Genomic DNA, 18,733 nt, shown 5'->3' with positions numbered 1-18,733 from the left:
AAGCCTCAGGAGGGGAGAGTGTTCTTGCACCCGGGTCGTGCTTGCGGGCTTCCCCCAGGCACCTGGTTGGCCACTGTGAGAACAGGATGCTGGACTAGATGGGCCACTGGCCTGATCCAGCAGGCTTTTCTTATGTTCTTATGTTCTTATGAATTGAACTTCTCCCCCACCCCTAATGCTGCAACATGATGACAGTTTAGGAGAGCTAACCTGTTTAGAGTGGCTGTCCCAACATATGTCTTGAATGTTTTTCATGATGGATGCTGTAGTACTGTAAGGATGCATAGTTGTGGCCTTCTTGCAGTGGCACAGGGTTGGACTAGATGGTCTTTGAGGACCCTTCCATTTCTATCATTCTGTGTCAAAAGCATCATTTAAGTTAACAAATTTGTACCTGCCTTTCCTGGAAGTTCAAGGTAACTATCAATAATAACAATAACAACAATAATAACAAATACAAAAATAAATGAAATAATTCATTAAAAACAAAAGTAAAAAGACACATGAAATGTCCTTTTAAAAAGGAGCAGGAATTTTCACTGCAGGAATTTTGAATTCTTGCCACTGCAAGAATTAGATTGATTGCATATACCCCTGTGATTACATTAGTTCATGCAAGACCCTCCACACATTCGTGGCTCAGTGGTACCCCTTGTGCAGTCTCAAGGCAATCATGTGTGGTCTGTTTCATGTGTGAACCGACCATTTTTTGACAAAGAATGGAAAGAGATCATGTCACTAACATGGTCATAATTCCACCTTCTTGTGCAGGATTCACAGCATAACTGTTCATGAATGTTTTAGTAGAATTACTGTTAATTTTTAGAAGACTTTCCCTGGGACTGCTTTTGTGAATATGAAATGCAAAACACATTTCTTAGCTCTGTTGATGTTACATTTTTACAGTTCAGCTTTTTCATAAGAACAGCAGGCTCGATCTGTATTCTCTCCACATAGAAAACATGATGATGTTCTGCAAAGCCAACCTGCAACATGAGGCATCATGAATTTTCCTCTAGGGAGTAAGCATAAAAATCTGAAAAGCAGAAAAGTACAGAGCAGAGCTGACTAAGGATTTCACAGTTCATCCAGAGAGTTCCCCATTGCGTCACAGACAGGGATGTCTGACAGCAATTTGCATAGATGGGTGATACAGTGCTTTGGGCAAATGTCTTGTTATATCATCAAGTAGACATGTAGCTGTGATTTAAAAGAAAAAGTTTCAATGAAAGTAAAAGGGGGAGAATGAGGGAGAAAAACAGATGCTTTTCATAAAAATACAACCTGTTTGTATTGTGTGGCAACTAAGCACAGGAACCAACAACGTGGCCCTGCAACAAACTCAAAACTTCCATTGCAATATAAAGAAATAACCTAAATAAAGGTAGATAATCTGATGGTAGGTGATAACTATCCACTAGTATAACATGTGTGATCCCATGACTTTCTGTATGCGTAGATACAGCAGGTCATAGCATTAGCCCCACAAGCATTTCCTTCTGCAATAAAATGGCACAAGAAATCACTTTTGATCTATCTATATCTAAAGTTAGTGGTGTGTTACCTAGTTAGAGAATAACTAGGGAAGATCCTTTTAATTTTTTAAAATTTTGGTTTGATGTTTATTGCTTTTTGCTTTTACCCCTTTTATAGACTTTTGCATTGACACTGAGATTCAGAGATTGCTATCCTGAGACATCTTTCTATAGGACTACCTTGAATGCATATCTGCATTCCTTTTTTAAAAAAACTTTCAACAGAAGCACCAAACTCACTTGCGCTTCCTGTTTCACAGGTTGTTAAAACACTGTTCTTTGTTCCACTATAGAACTTCTGAGCTTTACTCACCAGAGATCAGTAGTCTGAAAAAATAATTATAGAGTGAGTCAACAGACTAGAATCATGCCAGGTACTGTTGATTTTCTTTCTACTTGCTTCAGCCTGATTAATACCTTAAACATGTGAACAAATCAAAGGCTGAAGTGAGAAGAGATAACATGATCCCAGGATAACTGCATTGAGCAGGGGGTTGGACTCGATGGCCTTATAGGCCCCCAGCTCTACTATTCTGTGATTCTAACTGGTAAGGGCAACCTGAGGAAACTCCATCAGTCTTGGTGGCTGCCCATAAAAGCAAGCCTAGAGTGAGAAACTAGGGTGATCTCAGCAGATTCCAGAAACTCTCTTTGTTATGAAATTTTGGGGGTGATCTGTGAGTTTGATTGGGCCCTGGTTGAGAATGAGACCCAGGGGACTGAGAGTGGGGAAGTGTGTCAGAAGGTGAAGGAATTGCTATCTGTATGTATTTATTAGTATATACATTTATATTTATTAGTAATCTGTATTAGTAATCTGTATTAATGGTTTTATTGTGTATTTTTGTACATTTCTTATACAACATTTGTTGTTGTATTTAGTTTTCTGCACACTGCTTGGAGATTTTTTATGTATTAAGTGACACAGAAAAGGTCTAAATAGAAAAATAATGAAAACAGGCTCGCTCTTATAAATCCTCACAGCTGTAGATTGGGCTGAGAGATAAGGACTTTCACAAACCCACCCTGAGAAAGTTATGGTTGAGTAAGAGTTCCCCAACATTCTCTGTCATGACTTCTATAATATGAGCAAAAGTAACAACAGGCAACTGTGAATAAAAACAAAACTCCATTTCATACACAAGAAGAAGTGGGAGTTCTACTTTTGAAACTGCTATACATGTTGCATTTTCACTGGATGCATACTCATATTGTGGGCTTGCTTTAAAAAACCTGTAGTATTTTAAGTGCACACCCATCTTTTTGCAACTTCATGTATACCTAGGGAACACAAATCAACTGCAACTCCCCATAGCACATGTACCACGTGCACACACAAAAGGCATGTATATGCTTTCTACATATCCCTGCAGTAGGTACACAGAAAAGGTCTGTAAACTCCTTAAAAACTTACAATACATACTGGCTGTACAAACAAAGGTGAAGATAAAGGGTGGGAGGGGGTCAAGACCATGCGGTAGGTGCCAGGGGGGCTCCAAGGGAAATTCTGGGGAATGGGTGCTAAAGTGGAAGGGTACTTTACTCTCTCAGGAGTACTGAGACAGAACAAAACAAAACACTGCACACAGCAGAAAGAGAGATCACGCTCAACTGCTGTGCAATTGAACCACAACCTTCAGTTTCGGCACTCTACACCAACCATGGCATCCAGGCCCAATCCCATGGAGCACAATTGTTGGCAAGCAATTGCCTCTCTTCCCCCTCTCTTGCATTCATAGGCTGCCATGACACAGGTGCTGCCCCTGGCCTCCTGCCAAGGATCCACCAACTATGGTATGGCCACACTGCTACCCAACATGGTCAGACTGGGCTGAACACCTACAGCCGCAACCATCACCACTATCCGCCTCCATGAAGCCCGGGTTTGCTGCAAACTGTATTCAATTAAAAAAAAAACTTAACTGGTTTACCCTATGTCATCTTTATTCTTTGGCCAAGGTTAGAGAGGGAATACACTCTCAGCAGGGATCCCCTGCAGCTACTCTTGTAGCAGCTCTGCTGGACCACAACTTCCAGCATCCTGTGCTGAAGGACAACATTACCCAGCAGGATAGGAAGTGCAGTCCACACAGAGCTGGGGGACCAAACCCACATGGAGGCAACCAACCACTGCAAGAGACAGGCTCAGTAGGGAGGGAGACCCCAGCACTGTACACAGGACAGCTCAAGGGCAGGAAGGGAAGCCTCACCCCAGGAGCTAAGGAGAGCTGCTGTGTATAAGACTGCTGGGAGGGTGGCCACATAAAATGGTGCCATGGGGGGGCTCCAAGCCTTGTAGATCCTGGAATGGTGTGCTCAATTATAGCACGCCATGTGGCCTGCCACGTCCATGAGATGTGGTGTGAGGAGGAAAGGCCTCAGTGGGTTCCCACAGTCAGCTACAGACGAGAGCACAGCAGTCACCAGACCTATCCCGTCCATCCACAGCACACACTGCACCTACAGAGGAGTCACTCATGGCCTGTGAGCCAGTTCTTCAGCAGGTATAGGCTGGAGGCCTCCAGGATCTTGAAGTCATATACCCTCTCAGGCACTGTAGCACTCACATATGTCAAGATGCCCTGGGCATCATATGTGGGTATGCCATTGATCAAGTACTGGTAGTGACAGTTGTGGTAGTGGTGGGGTCACTGCTTCTGGTGCCAGTGTGTGTGCTGAGATGTGGGCCCAATGGGCTGCATGTGTACAGGCTGCTATTGCTCGGTAGTGCTGTGCTTATCTGGGTTGTGTACCCATTTCCATTCTTGCAATCACAACTCCCCCTCTTTTTTGCATTGTGTTTTGGCATGCGTCCTTGGCATGTGTGATGTATGGGTGCAGGGAGAGGGAGTGCTTGGGGTGGCATGGGAGATGGCTGCCATTCCCTCAGCATTCAGATGGAGTTTGGATGCAGGGTTTTTTTTCGGTGGTGGATCACCAAGTCTGCACCAACTGGCAGATTCCCATGGTCTGGATTGTTCCCATTAGAGAGCTTTTCCAAAGAAAAAACATATTGTCTTTTGCTTCTTAGCTCAGATTACCACCCCACCCCCCACGAGACCTTCTTTCTGGTTCCAGACCCACAAATACACAATGGGAGTGGATCCACTTGCTCCATGAGTCACTGTCAAAAGTGAACGTCTTATCTGAACAAAGGAGTGGGTTTCACACGAAAAGAGATAAATCCAAGTACACTAAAGACATCTTTAGTCCACTAGCTGTGACCTCACTCCTTACTCCAGTTATTTCCCAGCAGAAGATCCCATGGTTCATTATACTACTTCAAACAAACAAAAAAACCCATCCCAGTCTATTTTCTCAACGTTGGATTTCCCCCAGCACAATGAGCAGTCAGCCCCTTCCATCTCAATAAATAGGCCCAGAAATGCCCTACAACTCATTCAGCTCTTCAGGCCCACAAGCTACCAAGCTTCTCCAGAGAGCAAAGGGGTTCAAGCCTAGAGGGAAGACCATGCGTGTTCTGCTTGGATGTGAGTACGCCGCAGCTTTTCGCGGGCTCCTCCAACTATGCAAGGGAGCGTCTTTAGCTTGGCGGAGCAGCTGGAGGCGCCGCGTACCAGCCGGCAGGAATCTCATTCATTCAACTTGTCTTACTTCCCCTTTTCTTTCCCTTGCACCAGGCGTTTTCTGCGCTGCTGCCGCCCTCATGCTGTTCTTGAGGGCAGAGGCTTTGCCTGTTGCAGCTGGTGATTCCTCCGGGGAAGAAGAACTTAGCGACGAGCCCTCGGCCAGGACTTCGCCAACCAGAAGCCCCCAGCTGACAAAGAGTGTGTCTTTGGCTCGGTGGCTTCAAGGAAGAGCTGCTGGGTTGACTAAAGAGGTAAGTTGGGGAGCTACGAAACGTTTGAGTTGTCTCGGGGGTTCCCTCTTGGCTGGGATTTTGCTACTTTTCAATGGTGATTGCTGCTTCGATTAGTTATTTCTGTTTTTACCGTGGAGGAGGAGATGGAGTGGATCTTTTCCAATGGAAAGGCCCAAAAGAACAGGAAATGTTGGATTTACATGGTCTTGCAGCAACGATCCAGGCTCTGGGGCGTTTGAGCTCACAGTAAATCAGCGAAGAGCCAGACCTTTTCAGAAGGATACTTAAGATAAGAAAAGCTCTTATTGTAAAAACAAACAAACAAAAAGCAGTTAAGTGTATTTTGGAGGTGGCAGGTTAGGCCAAAGCGTAAGAGAGCACAGAGAAGGCAGTATAGATAATAAAACGGTAAGGAACGCCCAACAACATCATTGCCCAGTAACAATTTGGTAAAAGGTCCCTCGTAAGTATTAAAGGATCTTTTAAATTTATTATGACATTTACATCCCATCTTTCCTCCAATGAGCTGAAGGTGGTATACACGATCCTCCCTCTCCCCATTTTTTCCTCACAACAACCCTGTGAGGTAGATTAGGCTGAAAGACATTGACTGGGCCAAGATCTCCCACAGACCTTCCTGGCTGAGTGGGGATTTGAACCCTAGTCTTTCAAGTGCTAATCCAACACTTGTGAAGGCTGTTGGATATTTGGATGTAGAGCAGAGACATTCACAGCTAGACCAAGAAGGGCCAGTATACACACAGGAAGTGTTTAATAGAACTATATTTTTTTAAAACACTCACAACTTGCCCTTCATCCTATTATGATTTCGGGGTGATATACATCAATCATGTCACAATTCCAATGATGATAAAAACAACAGATATTAACTCCTTAAAAGCAACAATTTAAAATGCCTGGCACTGAAAAGATAGTAGGGTAAGCACCAGGCGGGCCTTTTTTGGGAGGACATTCCAAAACTGGGGTGCCACCACTGCCAAGAAAACCCTCGTCACTAAATAGCATGCCTCTGATAAGAGGTACCTGCAGTAGGTCCTAAGCAGAGGATTGTAATACATAGGGAGGTTGATAAAGGAAGAGGCACCCTTTTGTGATAAAAAGTACTCAATTTAGAGATACACACATGTAGGGAGAATGACAGTGAAAGTGCAACCCTGTTCCTCTTGTTTGATCTCTTATCGGCTTTTGATACCTTCAACCTTGGTATCCTCCTGGATCTGCTTTTTGGGTTGAAGGAACTGCAGCTCCTACAGGGCTAGTTCCAGAGAGTAGCACTAGGTAACTATGCATTGGCCCCTTGGCAGTTATACTGTGCAGTTCCACAGGACACTGTTTTGTCCCCAATGCTATTTAACATCTATATGAAGCCATTGGGAACAGTCACCAGGAGCCTTGGAGCATGATGTCTTCAGTATGCTGACGATCCTCATTGCTTGTTTCTCTGTGATACCAGAAGCAGGAACGGACATGCGAATCCTGATGCAGTGACAGGTGGGATGAGGGCCAATAAACTGAAACGGAATCTAGACAAAATTGAGGCTATTGGGGGAGGTGGTTCCCAGGTCAGGAAATTGGCCATTGCCTGTTCTGGACAGGGTTGTGCTCCCTTTGAAGGTTTGTAGAGCCAGTTTATCACAAGTGGCTAAGATTTCCTTCTACCAGCTTCAGCTCATAGGCCAGTTTTGGTCATTCCTGGGAAGGGATAATCTGGTCACTGTGGTTCATGGATTGGTAATCTGAAGAATTGACTACTGCAACGCACCCTATATGGGGTTGCTCTTGAGGTTGGTCTGGAAGCTGCAGTTAGTACACAATGCTCCTGTGAGGTTGTTTTCTGGAGCTAACCATCATCAACATGTTACACCTTTGTTAAAGCAGCTGCACCAGCTACCTATATGCTCATTAAAGATGTTACTGGTTTGCAAAGCCATAAACAAATTGGGACCAAGCTACTTGACAGACCAGCTCCCCCGTTACACCCCTATCCGGCTATTACATTCCATGGCTTCTGTTATTCACCTTGTGTCCCTCAGTAGTAGGCCTGTCAGTGTTTTGGCTCCTTTAATTACCATTTGAGATAAGGCAGGAGTGGGGAGCCTTTGTCCCTCCAGATGTTGCTGAACTACAGCTCCCATCAGCCCAAGCAAGCATGGCCAGGGATGATGGGAGTTGTAGTTCAACAACATTTGGTGGGCCAAATGTTCCCCACACCTGTCAGGTAAGGCATGCTCCAACAATCTACTCTTTCAGATGTGTGCTTTTTTATGAACTCAAGCCTTTTCTGCATGAAATTTTTAATTATTGTTCGCTTATTTTCATTGGAGCATTTTTGCTGCATCCTTTCTACTTATTTTACAATGTCATAAATCTTTTAAAAATAATTATGTTAACACAGTCATGCAAATACACTTTCAGACCTCCATACACAGCAACCCACTATGCCTCCAGCTCTATCTCTGTTTATTTATTGTTTATTATTTATTTCATTCCATTTCTATACCGCCCTTAGCCAATGGCTCTCTGGGCGGTTCACAGCAAGGAATAAAATACAATACTATAAAATAGACATCAGATAAAATCCCTAAAAAAGACAGCTGAAGCATTTAACAACTTGATATAAAATTAACTAAACATTAAACAATTAAAATTAAAATTAAAATACCTGGGAGAATAAAAAGGTTTTCACCTGGCGCTGAAAAGATAGAAGAGTAGGCGCCAGGCGCACCTCATTGGGGAAACTGTTCCATAATTCGGGGGCCACCACTGAAAAGGCCCTGGATCTAGTAGCAGCCCTCCGAGCTTCCCTATGGGACGGGACTCGGAGGAGGGCCTTAGATGTACACATAAGCTGAAGTCTTGTATGCTACTTACCTGGGTGTTACTTCAGAGGTAACCACAGTTAGCTGATAGGCAGAGTTTATGTGAGTGAAGGCAAAAGGTATTTCTATAGGAGACTCATTCAGTATGACTGATCTTCTTGTTCACTCTTTAGAAATACACTTTTATTTTAGTAGGAGCATATGCTTTTTAAGCAAAAAAGAAGTGCATAATACACTTCTGTTCCCTCCTTACTTTTTAGGAATGATTCCCACTTTACGGGTGCCACAAAGAAGCCATATTAGATTATCTTTATGTAACATGTGTGGCTCTCTGCAGCACTTCATCATCTGAATGAGGAAATTTCCTGACATTCCACTGTAAACCTTTTCTTTCTATTTATTTATTTATTTAATTGAATTGAATTTATATACCGCCCTAAGCCTAAAAGGCTCTCTGGGCAGTGTACATCAGAAATAAAACAAGCACAATATATAAATACAATAGATATAACAGAATCAAAAAACAAACAAACAAGCAGGGAACCAAACTACACCAAAATACAACAATAATGCAATACTGTTGAAATACACTATAAAATACACATAAGATACAGTTTAAAATGCCTGGGAGTATAAAAAAGTTTTCACCTGGCGCCAAAAAGATAGCAACGTCAGCGCCAGGCGCACCTCATCGGGGAGACTATTCCACAGTTCAGGGGCCACCACTGAAAAGGCCCTAGTTCTAGGCTTTTTGCAGCAGTGTGGGGACGTGTGAGCCACTGGAGTGTCTGAGGCCAGAGGCCCTTTTTAAAAAGATCTGTAACAGCTTCCACACAGCAACTTAAAATGGCTTCCATACACTTGTGAAGTGTGCCCTCAGTCCCCTTACTTTTCAACTGTTTAGGATTTGTTACAATTACATTTCAGTTCTGGTGATTGAGTCCCATTTGGCTTGCACTTGTATGCTGCCACACAACTGAGGCTTGCATACCCATTACTGTAGTGCCTTGTCTCTCCACTCCAAATAGATAATCAGCACTGTAAGTTCTGATAACGCTGATCACCTTTCAGTGGAAGCAGATTAGAGGGTGACAGTGTGCTGTCTAAGGAGATTGTTTGGGGCTATAGGCTAAAGAGTTCTCTTGTTTGCAGAAGCCATTTGCATGACTGGTACTGCTGAAAGACATGATCATTGGGTGACATCCAACAACATCAGTCTACTTGCAGAATGAACATCCCCTCCCTCTCCTTTGGCCTACACCCCCTCTTGCACTTCAAAATCTGCTCCAGAGGTTTGGGGGAGTCTCTGGAACTGGTTTGGCCAGTAGAGGAAAAAGAGGAGAGTAAGGGAAAATCCTGTTGGGTAACATTTTATATGGCCTATAAGAATTCAAATTCTTAACAATATCTAGCATTGGTGAATATTAAATTAATGTGAAAACAATTGCAAAGAAGTCAAAAGTTATAGGAAAAGGAATGATTTGAGATTTGAAATGTTGCTTTTTTGGTTTTGGAAGTTAGGAAATCTAGTATCATAGCTAAACATGGTGAAGATATTTTTATTTATTTTCCAGGGAAGTTCAAAATACAGGGTCACACAAGTCAGTTTTGTAGCAAACATTTAAGTAGTGGAATTTACAGTTGCAAATTTACACTCAGCCTTTTTTAAAAATATACACATTTCAAATCCACTTTAAGACTGACTTAACATGGCTATTATTGCTACATCTTCTGATAGGGATGACTGCAGGAAAGAACACGGGGAAAGCCATTTTGGACCACCTAGTGAACACCAGTGCGGAGAGTTTTATATCATTCACAGTGTATATTGATGGTTTGGAATATAGCATTAAAGTGCTCATGGGACGAAAGTTCAGTTAAACATTTTTGTGTTTTACTAGCTGTGCGAGAAGCAAAATGTATGTAAAGGCAGTATGGAACTACTGGCCCTGAATAATCTCCACCTTCCAAAGATCACTCCAGAAGATAAATGCTATTACATTGGATTTGACAAGGTAAGATCATTTATTAATGTGTAACCAATGGGATCTGCAACAAAGTGTTGCAATGAGGAAGGCTGCTGTGGCTACTGAACACTCTCAAACCTCACTGTGCTGTTTTTGCAGTTTCCTGTTTCAGGGTCCCCCCCACCAGTTTGCTTTAATGTTTTAACAAGCATTGCGGTTCTCTTAAGCCTGCTGATGTTTCCCCATTGGGCATTGCTGGAGTTGTATTAACTATATAAGCAACAGCATTTATAATCTGAACATCTGGAATGATAAAATTGGACATTTATGTATCATCCAAGTAATTAAATGTAAAAGATGATTGTTGTATGTAGTCAACCATATATTTCCAAAGTCATTTGTAATACTTTGTTCATTTCAGAATGCTTGGCCTGCTTACCCTTAATTACAATTGTAATGCAATATTTTTGCCTAGTGACTTTTTAGAAGACTTACTTTTTCCTTACTCTCCTGTTTTAGGAAACATGCCTGGGAAGAATTTCAAGTGGACTTTATGCATTTCAGACATTCTTGGAATATTTAGAAGCAACTTCTGTTACTAATGCACATATATTTGGGCCAAGTGCAGGGCACCTAGCAAATACCTTGAGGTCAATGGTAAGTTTTATTTACATTTAATCATACATAAATGTTCTGGGATATAAGAAGAGGAACTAGAACGATATTAAGTTGTGGAAGAGAATTAGGGTTGCCATGTTCAGGGCCTGAGATTGATCCTGTATCTTTAGGAGAAAAGAAAGTCAGCCAAGTGCAGGTGTTCTTGCAACATTGTAATGGGAAAAACCACAAGGTGGAGTTGTGGTTTTTCCCATTACAGTGTTGTAAGAACACCTGCACTTGGCTGACTTCCTCTTCTCCTAAAGATACAGGATCAGTCTCAGACCTTGAACCGGGAACCCTAAAGAGAATATGTAACACACGCTGGTTAAGTGTGCATAATACTGTTGGCACTAAAGGAAATCATTGATTTTTTTCAATTAGTGACTTGTCACTTAAAACCATTGTTACTTCTGTTTCTGGTAGCTATAACAAATATGTCTTTTCTTTTTAACAAAAGAAAAAACAATGGATTGATAGACAAAGAAGGTTTTTTTCCCATTTTTCCCTAGCAGAATTAGGGGATCCAATTCTATATGAGTATATGTGAACTCCTATGAATGTATTTTAAAATATAAAATAAGTAGGTCCTGAGATTTTAGAGCATAACTATTACCCAAAATAATTCCTATAGTCTTTAAGGTACTAAAAGTAACAGAAAAGGGCTGTTATATAGCTTTAAATAGATGATAAATAATCCACAACTTCTTTTGCTTTAAGAAACTAACTAGGTACTTATCTAGTTCCTTTCCCTACACAAGAACCTTAGTCTGTTACCCCTCCTAACTCTACCCCCAAGTTAACTCACAGGCATGTCAAAAGAGCTTTACTTGCAGTCTTCCTTCTAGCTAAAGTACAGTTCTCTGAAGTATCTTTTCAGCTTTTTCAAGGTCTTCAAATTCCACCTCTGGCCAGTCATTTTACCTTCAGCTCTTCCAGCATCTAATGCTTGTGGTTCCTGCTCCTTCTTAGCTCTTATCTCAAATGATGTCAACTTCCAGGTGGGCTTCCTTGTTTTCTGCAGCTGCAAGCCTCATCTGCAAACAAACTAGCTCACTCTCTTTTGCTTTAGCGTTCATGCAGAGCTTCTTTTTCAGTGTCTTGCTGAAATTCTTCACAGGCCACCAAATTAAGACCTTATCTGCGCTTTACATTTAAAGCACTTTCAACAATCATGGCTTCCTCCAAAGAAACTTGGGAACTGTAGTTTGTTAAGGGTGTGGAGAGTTGTTTGGAAACCCCAATTCTCCTCACGGAGCTACAATTCCCAGAGTGGTTTAACAGTTGATCCCTCTTCCCAGGAAACTGAGAATTGTAGCTCTGTTAGGGGACTAGGAGTCTCTTTACAACTCTCAGCACCATTAACAAACTACAGTTCCCAGGATTATTTTGGGGAAGCCATAACTGTTTAAAGTGGTGTGATACTGCTTGAAATGTATAGTGCAGATGGGGGCTGAATCTCAAACAGTGTTGAACTTGGCTTTGTAGTCCCTTCAGCCAGAGCTCTTCAGCCAATCAATTTGTTTATGATGGCATTCCAAACTAGGGTTGCCAGGTTCAGGGCCTGAGACTGATCCTGTACTGTATCTTGTATCTTTAGGAGAAGAGGTCTTCTGTAGCTTTAAAAGTTGTGCAGGGGGAAGGGAGAATTCCACCTTGTGGTTTTTCCCATTACAATGTTGCAAGAACACCTGCACTTGGCTGACTTTCTCTTCTCCTAAAGATACAGGATCAGTCTCAGGCCCTGAACCTGGCAACCCTATTCCAAACCCTCATTGGCCTATAATTAAGGACCAATAATTTTGAATGGAATGTCCAGCAAATGACCAATCATAAACTGACCATTTTTGAATGCTACTACTCTGATATAAAACTTTTATCTTACAACAAGGTTTCTTCATGCCACAGTTTCCCTTCCCCTAACAAAAGACAGTCTGCACTTCCCAATCATGTACCCTTGAATACCAGCTCACATGTCAACAAACGCACATTGGCTGAGAGGAGGTCACAGTACAGTACTGATTTAACTGTGGCAGGGTATTGGCAGCACAAATGGGGGGAAAAACAGGAATAGGGTTAGGGACCAAACAAAGCCATGTGGTATACAAACTGCCCCTTGGCAAAGTTAGCTGTGTTAGAGGCCTGGTTTAAGACTGTGAATGCTAGGAGAAAGAAACTTGTGCCCAGTAGGACATAGGATGAGAAGCTGGCCAGGAAGAGTATGCACATAACTGTTTCTTTGAGTGAGGCCACATCTGCACCTTACATTTAAAGCAGTATTATACCACTTGAACAGTCATAGCTTCCTCCAAATAATCATGACAGCTGCAGTTTGTTAAGGGTTGCATAGGCCAGTGGCTAATATAAGGGCAAATATATAACTATTATAAGGGCAAATATAAAGCTGCTTTAGGCATGGGAGCTTGTGTGTGATTTTCTCTCTCCTTTGAGCCTTGGTACCTGTCAGTATCTGCAATGATTTAGCATCTTGGTAGATTATTATTATTATTATTATTATTAGATGGTCAAAGAATGGCCAATGTACCCAATTAGCTCGGTTTGGCAGCATGTGAGATAGATCAAGGAGCAGTCAATAGGTTAGCTCATAGCTCACCTGGTCCTTATCTGAGAAGCTAATGAGCTGGCCTTGCCAAGGAGGGGTTTGACTGTTTGATGTGCTGCCAAGGATAGCAGCTCCAAGCCTTATCTAGGAAGGCTAATGAGCTAAGGCTGCCAAGTAGCTTTCAGAGGTCAAGATGATCTGCTGGCTAGTAGTGCCAATTAGCGCAATGTCTTTGAATGTATGAAAACAAGATAATCAAGTGCTATGATGCTTCAGATCAAATGCTGTGATGCTTCGAAGATAGTAGCCATAAATTGTTATCTATAGAATCGCTTTGATGCCTAGCCTGATATAGAACAATTAATCATGTATTCTGCTAAGAAGCGATTTGATGTAAGATAGCAACTAATCATGTAACTGTCACCATTGTGCCTTGCCAAAGATTTTGCTATATAAGTCACTCTTGATGCCCAGTCTGGTTGTTCAGACTGGTCAACATTCTGTGCAGGGACCTTGCAGTCTGTTCCGCTTATTGGGTATGCCTGTGTGCTGTAAGTTACTCAATAAACTATCTGCTTGTGAGAAAACTGAAACTGTCTTATTGACTCCTTGGCATTTCTCTCAAACCTGAAATCCCCATGGCCGGGGGCATACAAGTGTGCTGAGAGTTATTAGGAGACCCCTATTCCTCTCAAAGAGCTAAAATTCTGAGTTCTCTGGGAAGAGAGATTGATTGTTAAACCACTCTGCAAATTGTAGCTCTGCAAGGGGAATAGGAATCTCCTAAGGCCTCTCAGCACTCATCACAAACTACAGTTCCCAGGATTCTTTGGGGGAAGCCATGACTGTAAAAGTGGTATTATTGCTTTAAATGTAAGGTGCAAATGTGGCATGAGGCAAATGAGAGAAGAATTTTATTGGGATTTTTAAAGAACACACTTTAACTATCTGCAAAAGGGAATGGGTGTATGTGGAATTAGGAAAGGATGGGCAAATGGTTACCTTTAATGGTAAGAATTGGCACATGCCAAATGGAGGAATTTTAAAAATATTGAGAGATATCCAGTGTTAGTCAGAATAAACCCATTTAAATCAATAGGATTAAGTTATTTTATACTGATTTCAGTGTGTCTGCTCTGAGCATGACTAATAGGTGCCACAGGTTGTGGGCTGACCAGCCCTGAGTCTACATGACAATGTGGTGTATAATTCAGATAAACATCAGCTCCCACTGGTGGTACACGCCCTGATCACCTCTCGTTTGGACTACTGTAATGCGCTCTACGTGGGGTTACCCTTGAAAATGGTCCGGAAATTACAACTGATACAAAATGCGGCGGCTCGACTACTTACGAATAGTCGCCGCCGAGATCACATCACACCAGTGTTGTTTGACCTACACTGGCTTCCAGTTGTTTTCCGAGCCCAATTCAAGGTGTTGGTATTGACCTTTAAATCCCTATACGGTTTCGGCCCAGTTTATCTCACGGAGCGCCTTCAACACCACCAATTATGCCGCCCGACAAGATCGGCCACACAGGGCCTTCTCTCAATCCCGCCAACAAAAACAGCCAGATTGGCGGGTACAAGAGAGAGGGCATTCTCAGTGGCGGCCCCCACTCTTTGGAACTCCCTCCCACAAGATCTCCGGCATGCCTCTTCCCTAAATGTATTTCGGAAAGCCTTAAAGACCTGGCTTTTTCAGCAGGCCTTCGGGGTATCCGGGGAGGGTTAATCGATATAATTGTAATGCCTCCTACCCAGTTTTAATATTGTTGTTGCAGATCTATTGTTTTTATTGTATTACTGTATTTTATTAATTGTATTTTAATAATTTTGTAAGTCGCCTAGAGTGGCCATTGGCCAGATAGGCGACGAAGAAATTAAATTTATTATTATTATTATTATTATTATTATTGTACATTACAAAAGGCTCTGTAATCTGAAAATATTACCAAATAGCATCTTCTTGCCTGAAAATGACTATAATCCATTTGTCTGATAAACAAAGCAACACTCTTCTTAGCAACAGCACTGTAACCAAGAACTTTTATTTTTCCCCTTCAGATCAACAATCCTGAGACTGTAACTTTGCCAGATCCAGCTGCTCAGAAAATTCTTTCTGCAAAACTACAAGAAAACAGAGGCTGGAGTGTTACAGTTATCAAGCACCTCATACTTCAAGAGTTTACTACATTTATGGAGAAAACTACAAGGGCTATTCGCTTCTTATGAGAAGCCAGGAGTTCTAGTGTCTGTTTTAGAATTGGGCACGTCAATTCTCAATACATCTGCTACTGAAGCAGAAGCTGATGTTGTTCTCCTTTTTGAGAACTTACTACATTGTTTAATTGGGAATATGCATTTTGAATTTATTTATGATATTTATTATATATATTAAATATATGTATGTATTTTTACTCCGAAGACTTACAGCCAATTTAAACAGGGAGACAGCACCACACAGGATTTCAGTATTCACTGAATATTTTACTTGAAAAGTATGGATTAAGAATACGTAGCTAAATTATGCAATGAATTTTTTAAAAATAATTTTTATTTAATATATTAATTTTAAAAATAAATTTATGGTTTTACAATAGAAGACAACCTATTCTATTTTTGTAACTTATTTTAGTATTGTATTTATATATTGTTATAACTTGTCCTGCAACCTTATGAAGAAACCCAATAAATAATACAAACTTAATTTTCTTGCACTGCATCTGTATTATGGTTCTATACCATTTTCATAGTAGATTTACTCCAGATGTCTACTATGTTTACTAGATCAAAATGTTTTCTGCATTTGATCATTCCAAAAGTGACCTAGAAAAAGTTAGTCATGAGATGTAATTTTCTACATCTCAGCCAGTACATCTGCTATTGCAAGTGGGAGCTGCAATAAGATGTTGCACCAGGGTGTTTCTGTTTAGTGCCAGCCAGCCATGACTTCTTCGAGATACTCCACTCCATCCTCCCCAGTTGACACCCTACATTCTGTAGCCAGCGTACATGCTGAATCTTCATTCGGCTGAGGGGGAGGGTCCTTATATTTTTATTACATATTAATGTATTTTCTCTTTCTGCGTTTTACTTCACCTGACCATGCTAATATCTCCCTCTTCTTTCACATTCTCCAGACTTTCAACAAGCCTTTTAAGTAGAGACCTTATCCCAGTCTGCATCTATTTTGGAAATGCTTTTAGGTGTTTTTTAAAAAATATTTATTTTAAATATTTATTTTTTAAATGATTTTAGTGTTTTTGTTTGCTGCCCTGGGCAGTCCAAAGCCACTCAGCAAATCCACAGCTGAGGTGAAATTGAACCAGATATGTCATTTTTTCTCGTAACTACATTATGAAGCTGATACAGCTTCTTCTCACCATCTTCCTGCTTCATTGGGTGTACACTCCTCAGGCATAACAAAAGGAAACAATAAAATAATCTGACTCGCACACAACTGGCATCTAGCTACACCAGGTATCTTCCCCAGGTTTCTCTGGGACATAAAGGTCATGTATTGCAAAATTAAACACACTGACAGTTCAATGTTACCTAGATGTCACTATGAGTGCAGACATGGCAGGGGTCCCCAATCTTTTTGGACCTAGGGGCACATTTGGAAATTTAAGAATCTGTTGTGGGCACCAAAAAAAATTCATTTTGCAGAAGAAAAAAACGGTGCTTCATTCCTCCCTGAAACAACTGGCAAAACACATCCTCCAAATAAAACAGAAGACAAAAAGGAAAGCAAGCAGGCAACATCCCTTCAAAAGAAAAGGTTCCCATAATAACCAACCGCCCAAAATGTTATTTAAAGACAATTTAAACTGGGAGGAGCAGAGGGAGCAGGCGAGCGATAAGAAGAGTATCTGAGGGCACCATCTGTGGCACTCCAGATGTAAGGGAATCTTGCCTGTTGAATCTCAACTAGGAGTGCTACTCCTTTAGCACCTAGAGGTTATCATCAAGGTGGTGGATAGACATAGACAGATATGTACTTAGAATCTCTCTCAAAATCTTAACTGGTTCCTCAGTTAGTTACCAATTTCCCTTTGGGAGAAGGCTGTTAACCTGTTAACTGTTAGTTTTAGATGTATGTGGATATTACCAATTTCCTGGTTTCCTGCAGAGCCTTAGTAAATCCATTAGTAAGGCTCCAGGAATTGTTAAGATGGTAATGCCTGCAGCCTTAGTAACGGATTATTCCTAAAGACAGAAAAATACAACTGAATCTAACTGACTACATCCATATAATAATACTAATATTTTATTTATTGGTCGCCTATCTGTCCAGGTTAGTGTCCTTAACAATTGGCTCTCTTTCCATTTACCTGGCCAGACTCCTGTGCTCAGTGTGAGGGTGGTTTTCAATTCTATACGTGTAGTTAAATCTACTAACAGTGAACCAAGATATTGATCTAATGATGGTCAGTAGACCCTTAGAAGAGAGGAACATCCATCTCAAATTGCTTTCAATGGGCCCTGGTCCAGTAGGTTCTCAACCTGAGAATACACCTTGATCTATAGGCCAGGGGTGGATAACTTTTGTTTGGTTCAAGGACCATATTCACCCATAGCCAACCTTTCTGGGGCTGCATGCCAGCAGTGGATACCCCACTCTCTCACATGCATGCACACACACAGGCACACAGCCCTGCCTAATCAACTGATACGCACAGATCAGCTGAGAGCCCCCCCAACTGATCAAATGGTCAATCTAATGACTGAGGACCAGTGACCTGTATCGCCATTAGGGCACTGGGCTCCACCCATCCTAGTGCTGTGTCTACTTTTTATTTTCTATTTACTGTTCTGCCACCAAAATCAGTAGGGTTGGGGAAGGTGAGGAAAACTTGATCACGCCCCAAACTGGGGCTTAGCCACTGTTGCAGGCTGAAGTACACACCCAGCAAGCTGTTAAAATGGTGAACAATGGTAAATGGCCAGGCCAGTTTCTCTGTATGTTCAAGACCCGATCCACATGTTCAGAAAGAACACACAGGAGTGCACCCTAGGATGTAGGGCTGCATGCTATCTCATGTCAAAAACTTAACAGAAAGTTAATGGAGACTTATTAGTAGGTAGATTCCTTCTCACTTGTGAGTTGCCTCCACACAACTAGGCAGGAAGGATTTTGTACACTGGAAGATGTTTTTCCCCAAGCTACCAATAAGCCACAACCAGAGTGTCAGTGTGGTGTAATGGTTAAGGTGTTGAACTATGAGGGTTTGAATCCCCACTCAGCCCTGAAGCTCACTGGGTGACCTTGGACCAGTCATTGTGCCTCAGCCTAACTTACTTCACAGAGTTGTTGAGAATAGATGGGGAAGGGAGGGCCATCT

The 18,733-nt window shown here is 41.7% G+C and overlaps 1 protein-coding gene across 1 annotated transcript; it reads left to right on the top strand.

The window, feature by feature from the left end:
* Positions 1-4,920: 4,920 nt before the first annotated feature.
* On the top strand, positions 4,921-15,653 carry IL6 (interleukin 6). Its single transcript, XM_061585677.1, has 6 exons — positions 4,921-5,026; positions 5,177-5,376; positions 10,100-10,213; positions 10,685-10,822; positions 11,671-11,823; positions 15,453-15,653. Exons 1-6 carry the CDS (start codon positions 4,921-4,923, stop codon positions 15,618-15,620), a joined length of 879 nt encoding a protein of 292 aa, XP_061441661.1. The 3' UTR covers positions 15,621-15,653.
* Positions 15,654-18,733: the final 3,080 nt, after the last annotated feature.

The sequence above is a fragment of the Rhineura floridana genome, chromosome 10 (assembly GCF_030035675.1).
Source record: "Rhineura floridana isolate rRhiFlo1 chromosome 10, rRhiFlo1.hap2, whole genome shotgun sequence".
NCBI lineage: Eukaryota > Metazoa > Chordata > Lepidosauria > Squamata > Rhineuridae > Rhineura > Rhineura floridana.
The sequence above is the reverse complement of the archived record's forward strand: the minus strand, read 5'-3'. Positions and strand labels throughout refer to the sequence as shown.

Coding starts and splice junctions, on each gene's coding strand:
- IL6 (XM_061585677.1), top strand. CDS start 4,921: ATGCCCTACAACTCATTCAGCTCTTCAGGCCCACAAGCTACCAAGCTT. Junction 5,377..10,099: donor CTGCTGGGTTGACTAAAGAG/GTAAGTTGGGGA, acceptor GTGTTTTACTAG/CTGTGCGAGAAGCAAAATGT. Junction 10,214..10,684: donor ATTACATTGGATTTGACAAG/GTAAGATCATTT, acceptor CTCCTGTTTTAG/GAAACATGCCTGGGAAGAAT.